Consider the following 7287-nt stretch of genomic DNA (forward strand, 5'->3'; position numbering starts at 1 on the left):
TGTAATTGAATTTAGCTGCACTGATAGAAATGACTGATGTATTGTTACTGAAATGCTCCGATTTCAACGATTCTTTTTCTAAACGTGCAAAGGTCTGTATGAGTTACTTTTATCAGAACGGAGGTGACTCTTTCGTTATTTCTTTGAAATTATTGGTTTGCTTTTTAATCAGGCTGAATTTGTCTCCCAGGTGAAATTTCTCTCAACAATATACACATGGATTATTCAAATGTACTTTCAGCCTATGATACTTATAATTAGTCTCTTTGTATATTGGCAATTCCAAATGACCAATGAACATAGCTGTTGCAAATTAGGAACCACGTGATCCTGTTGGTAATCCGAAATAATTGTCCCGCTCTACTTCATAGTTAATGTGGAAATTGGGTTTTCTATAAATCTAATTCTGTGTTTTTACTGATACTAAACGTTAATAACTGATACACTATCAATTCAAAACCATTTCCCACGCAATAGAGCACACAGTAGCACCCATTTAGCGAAGGGCCGTGTGGTTTCCTGCAATCGGTTCGAGAGCCATGTTCAGTAACAGTACCCCGAGTGCTTAGATGGGTGAATTTCTTTCAAGGTTTAGGATTCACATGACATTTGCAAATAAGTAGGGGCCGAGGGATATGTCATATTTTGATGACGCATTAACATCCGTCATAAAATAGAAGCTATATATAGGACCATGTTTCCTCCGTCCGACACTTGTACTTCATTTCCAGACATGGTTAGGGTGAGTGAGTGAGTTTAGTTTTACGCCGCTTTTAGCAATATTCCAGCAATATCACGGCGGGCACACCAGAAATGGGCTTCACACATAGCATCCACATGGGGAATCGAACCCGGGTCTTCGGCGTGACGAGCGAACACTTTAACCACTAAGCCACCCCACCGCCCCAGATATGGTTTGACATGACAAGACCTTTGATATGAAATGTCATATACTGGAGATGAGAGTATCGTATTTGCGATGCGAGTACCGATCTCTAATAGGAGCAAGTCTTTAATAGACGGAGGTATTGTCATCGTGATGCTCTTGAAATCAGCTTCACGCCCCAAATCATCTCACGTCCTTCTCACTACATTCATTATTTTACGCAGGTGGAACTTTCATGGAAACATAGGGGGTTTCATAAGCCAGCGTGTCTTGGTAGCCTAGTGGTTAAAGCGTTCGCTCGTCACGTCGAAGACCTGGGTTCGATTCCCTACACATGGGTACAATGTGTGAAGCCCATTTCTGGTGTTCCCCGCCGTGATAGTGCTGGAATATTGCTAATACCGGCTTAAAACTACACTCACTCACACACTCAATCACGCACGCACGCACGCTGGCACGCACCCACTCACTCACTCACTCACTCACTCACTCACTCTACTATGGGATCACCAAGCATGTAATGAATAAGCTATTAGGTGCTGATCTGTGTCAAGGGTTGGAGGAAATGATTCATCAAGTAGACTTCCCGAACAGTGTCAAAGTGACTTATGGTGGTTGGGCTGAAATGAAACAGGGATCCAGACACACATAACAAGCGGCGCCTATACTCCACAGCAGCAGTGGTATGTATGTCAACACTTGTTTACATATAGTTATAGCAGCCAGGGTCTCAGTAAAACTTACAAAACGTTCTATAATGGTGGACATATCAGATCAGTTCATGACATGTGATCCACAATTGTAAGATCAGACAAGTTTATGTCCGATGTCGATTTCTGACTTGTACATGCACGATGGTCCTATGTGTCTTCAGGTGAACACTGACCCGTGAAGGTCCGGGTAAGAATTAATCTTCAGTAACCCATGCTTGTCGTAAGAGGCGAATAACGGGGTCGGGTGGTCAGACTCGCTGACTTGGTTGACACATGTCATCGGTTCCCAATTGCGCAGATCAATGCTCATGCTGTTGATGACTGAATTGTCTGGTCCAGACGCGATTATTTACAGATATAGCTGGATTATTGCGGCGTAAAACTGAACTCACCCACTCAGGTGAACATTAGACAAGTCTTCGCGTATGTTTTTGGTAGTTTCGCGAAAACCCTATGTATATTCTTACCAATAGTATTCATCACCATGCTTATGATTTACTCGGAATCATAGAAAGGACTTTGCGTTTGACAGATATTTCATGATTATGGAAACGATTGATTATCTTTTGTCGCTGTTATTTTACAATGAATGTATATGTGGAGAGTACTTTTGCTTTCATGTTCATTTCTAAATTTATCTCGAACGTGGTTTGCAATGTGTTCCACCCTTAGTCAAACCGGATCTGACCATATAATTGATATTTAGGTTGAATATTTCAAACTACAATATGCCTATGATTTAATCATCGCATAAGCACAAGAACGTGTTTAAATGAGTGATAGCTGAGCGTCTTTGAAAATGAATATTAGTTCTTTAAGCTTCTTAGTGTCGGAACTAAATAATTGCCATTGTTAATGTTGCGAAGATATACTTTGTTTGTTTGTTGTTTAACGCTGCATTCAGCAATATTCCAGCAACGTGTATATGGCGGTGGTCTGTAAATAATCGCGTCTGAACCAGGCAATCCAGTGATCAACAGCATGGACATCGATCTACGCATTTGGTATACGATGACATGTGTCAAGCAAGTCAGCGAACCTGACCACGCGTTCCCGTTAGTCGCCTTTTCGACAAGCATGGGTTGCTGAAGAACAATTCTCACCCGCATCTTCACGGGTTTGAGAGTGAGTGAGTGAGTTAAGATTTAAAGTCACATCGGCAATATTTCAGCCATATCGTGACTAAACTAAGCACGGGTGTGAGAAGATATAAACGGCAATTGTTGACTAATGATTTCACTATGTATGACATTCAGTTCTCTGATGGTTCCATTTCAGCAGTATCTGGTGTTAATAGTCTCGCACCAGTTCTAAGCGAGTATATTGTCATAACGCAAATTTAGAGAAGGACATCATGTATCTTACTATTGGTTTTACAAACTGATTTATTTCATTTGTGACATGGATGTTGATGATTACCCTCTTCCATTTTCAATAAAGCGATGTCTTGCTTTCGGAATATCAACCCAAAAGCCCTTAAAATACATCGTTGGTGCACATACATCTTACACATAAAGCCTTCCGACATCATGATGTGAAACTGTAATAGATGTTACAGAACATTTTTCAACATGGCATGAATACAGGTTCACTATTACCATTTTACTGTTACATTAGCGACACTTTTAATGTGCCAAATAAGTGGAAAGCCGTATTTGCGTAGGTTAACTGCATCTGTTTCGTCAATGCCGAACGACGGGTGAGTGAGTTTAGTTTTACGCCGCACTCAACAATATTCCAGCTATATGGCGGCGGTCTGTAAATAATCGGATCTGGACCAGACAATCCAGTGATGAACAGCATGAGCATCGATCTGCACAAATGGGAACCGACGACATGTGTCAACCAAGCCAGCGAGCCTGACCACCCGATCCCGTTAGTCGCCTCTTAGGTTACTGAAAGTTCATTCTAACCCGGACCTTCACGGGTGTTAAACAGTGGAACATGCCGATAGAACATGTTGATCCATTATATCACTCTATCATTCCACTCCATCTTCAAACGTTCATCGATGTTTATATTGTTATTTTTTCTTGTTGCAGTGGGGATTTACGAATCATGATGATCATCCGTCTCCTACTAGCAGCACTTTTACCAAAGTTCATGAGTGGCTGTCCCTCTTACTGTTATTGTAGTCCTCCGGTCATGGTGTGTGATAAAAGAGGGAACGGTATTCCGAGGGCACCCCCAAGAATCACAACAGTCCAACTGCGTCGCATGGATATTGGCTTCATCACCAGGAACATGATGGCCAACCTGACGCATTGTAACCTCACATCCCTCAAACTGACAAATAATGTCATCAGCGGAATATCGCCAGATGCTTTTGAGGATCTACACTTCCTCAAAGCACTGGAATGGCAACAGCCTGATCTTCCTTTACCAGACATTATATTAGCCTTTAACAGCATAAAGAGCGATCTTGCCAGCGTTGTAATCACAGGAAACGGAGGACCAGTAAAACATATAAATGCAGTGGTCTTTAAGCATTTGACATCACTTCGAAATCTTGCGTTGGCGGGTGAGGAACTAGAAGTGTTCAATGCATCTGCCCTATCACGGACCTTCAACCTGTCGCAGTTGCAGTTATCTGAAAATAGGATGTACTCATTTATCCTTGAAAGTCCTTTGCAAAATCTGATACATCTTAATCTAAACGGAAATAATCTTGTTGCAATTCCGCCCCTGTGCGCAGACAGCGGTGAGCCGTTAATTCCTATGTTACGAATGTTAAACTTACAGGACAATGCGATCCGACGTCTTGATGTGTCTTCTATAATGTGCCTGAAGAATCTAAATAAACTGATACTTTCACAGAATAGAATTGAACACTTGCCAGACAATGCATTCTCAAATCTACCCAATCTTCAGAGTTTAGATATTGCCAATCTATGGGCTTTGAAATCAGTAGGATCTTTAGTGTTCAATTCAACAAGCTTGTACAAGTTATATTATGCCAACAACCCACCTTTTACAGGTGCTCGTGACAATCTGGAAAATATGTTCAAATTCACACCAAATATCGGAATTCTTCATTTCAGTAATACAAAACTAAACATTGCTGGCGAAAGGCTGAAAGATTTTCTGCTGAGCTTACAAAATTTAGAGTCTCTGCTCATGGAGCTCACAGGACTTAATGACCTACCACCTGGAGTGTTCTCCAAGTTGACGAAACTTCGTATCTTGAACTTAGTTGGAAATAACCTTCCTAACCTCACCAGCGGCGTTTTTGCGAACGTAACCAGCATCAGCCGACTCTCCCTGGCAAATTGTAACATTAAGATCATTAAGGAGGAAACATTCCCTCTTGAGTTCCGACTCAGTTTAAAGGTAATCGATCTCTCAGGCAACCCCTTCATGTGTTCATGTGAGCTGTTGTGGTTCAGGACCTGGATGAAAGAGGTCACAGGCAATAAAAGCATCACGTTTTCTAATTACCCAAGCAATTACGAGTGCACATCACCCAGTGGAAAGCGTCTCAGACTTGCTGGTTTTAACCCGACAGAAAAGTCGTGTACCATTGAACAGTTGTACACTGTCATCCTGACTATTGTATTGTCAGTGTGTTTGATGTTTACTGTCATAGTTCTGGTGGTGTATCGGTACCGCTGGTACATCCGCTACTGGGTTTCTCTTCTACGGCGGCGACGACAACGGCAACTACAACGTCAATCGAACGACATGAAATACGATGCATTTGTCTCCTACAGCAATGAAGACCATGGCTGGGTTCATGGCCAGCTCCTGAACTTTTTGGAAGAGGAAGTCGGCCTTCGGCTTTGTGAACACACAAGAGATTTTGTACCCGGGAAATTCATAATTGACAATGTCATTGAAGCTATGGACACCAGCAGGAAGACCATCCTGGTCATCTCTAACGAATACATGCAGAGTGACTGGTGCAAATTTGAACTGCAGCTGGCTCTGTACTCATTCCTTAAATGTGAGATTGACATTGTGGTGATTCTTCTGGATCAGATCAAGACCTGCCATGTGACGTCAGCACTGCGAGCTCTAATGATGTCAACTACGTTTATTCAGTGGTGCGATGATGCCGAGGCCAAGGAACTATTTAAGGAGAGAATAAGAAAGATTCTATGTGAAGATGACATTATTGGGCAAACCCGCCGTACAAACAATGCTGATGATGATTTACTGGTAGCCTGAAACATAAATCAGAGACCTATATATATCATATATCAGTGACCTTATAATCGTCGTCTGATGAAGTGAGTGAATAAGTTTAGTTTTACGCCGCACTCATCAGTATTTCAACTATATGGTCTTTTCCAGACAATCCAGTGATCAATAGAATGAACATCGATCAACGTCATCTGATGAAAGCAAGATATCAATATAAGTGGTATTTAGAATTACTCAGCTACTAACTGGTGTTGAGAGCACACTTTTAGCCTGCACATTCTGTAAGTACATGGATTTAATTCTGATACACAAATGATAGAATATATTTGGGAGTTCACGTGTGCGTGTGGGGGAGGGTGGGATGCTTGTGTGTGTTTTGGTATCAGTGGTGATTAACAATACTAACAATAAATCGTTGATCATTTTGCAGTTTTGCAGTTTCAGACCTTACATGTCTACCTTCTTGGTAGGTTTGACACATGTAAGAATCCTGATTTGAATAAACGAATTCATACTTCAATGAAACATATTTCTTTTGTCTATTTCCTCATCCATGTTAAGTGTATAGGCGAATGCGACCACTGTGTCATCCTTCAGCTTCAATCTGACCTACGCTGGTTGGAAGAGGCGTGTTGTGGATCTATACCCCGATTCACAAAGCTATGGTAGCGCTACGACCGTCGTAAGTCTATGTTACAGTATAGGAGGTACAACAGTCGTGGCGCTGCGCTAGCTTTGTGAAACAAGGCCCAGGTCATCAGGTTTGGTGACCATCCGGGCTATCTTACACCGACAGCAGTGTTTCCTGCTCATATCAGACGTTGGGTTGTCTCGTCCAGATTTGATTACTTGTATATCATACTCATATAGACTGAATAATTCTGAGTGAGTCTTGTAAGCAACAAACAGAAATATGTGTCATAATGATGTAAATTGCTGCAAAGGAGCTCACACACGTCTACGTAATACATCCTCGTGTGAGCCTGTGTCTAGTGACATGTAAGCCACATGTTTTTTAATTATATTGTCGTGACATGGCGACAAAGGTAAATTACTGACACAGATATCAATACATCGAAGTTATACCAACCCGTGAAGATCCGGGTTAGAATTGATCTTCAGCAACCCATGTTTGTTGTAAGAGGTGACTAACAGGATCGGGTTGACACATGTAATCGTATACCTGTTTCGTAGATCGAAGATCATACTGTTGATCACTGGATTGTCTAGCTGAGACTCGACTACTTACAGACCACCGACACACAGCTTGTACATTGTTGAGAGCGGCTATAAATAACAAATATAAACAAAGTTATACCGAAGCAACTTTTCAAATACTGAAGTACGGACATAATATTTCAATGTTCAAACATTGTTCGCACGGGCTTGGAAAAGCCTGAAACTTTTACATTCCTTTTGGCTTTAAAAAGGCCCTAATTTCCAGGAAGGGTCCATAATTCGTCTTAGCTTTAAAAGGCCCTAATTTCCAGTGATTTGACCTAATAAGGCCCTGTATTTAACAAGCGTTGTCCAAGTTATGAATAG

The 7287-nt window shown here is 41.5% G+C and overlaps 1 protein-coding gene across 1 annotated transcript; it reads left to right on the top strand.

Moving 5' to 3' along the window:
- The first annotated feature begins 1499 nt into the window (after positions 1 to 1499).
- On the top strand, positions 1500 to 6259 carry LOC124283590 (toll-like receptor 13). The gene is made up of 2 exons (XM_046719574.1): positions 1500 to 1569; positions 3642 to 6259. Exon 2 carries the CDS (start codon positions 3658 to 3660, stop codon positions 5764 to 5766), a length of 2109 nt encoding a protein of 702 aa, XP_046575530.1. The 5' UTR covers positions 1500 to 1569; positions 3642 to 3657; the 3' UTR covers positions 5767 to 6259.
- Positions 6260 to 7287: the final 1028 nt, after the last annotated feature.

The sequence above is a fragment of the Haliotis rubra genome, unplaced genomic scaffold (genome assembly GCF_003918875.1).
Source record: "Haliotis rubra isolate DU_JTF1 unplaced genomic scaffold, ASM391887v1 Scf318, whole genome shotgun sequence".
NCBI classification, from domain to species: domain Eukaryota; kingdom Metazoa; phylum Mollusca; class Gastropoda; order Lepetellida; family Haliotidae; genus Haliotis; species Haliotis rubra.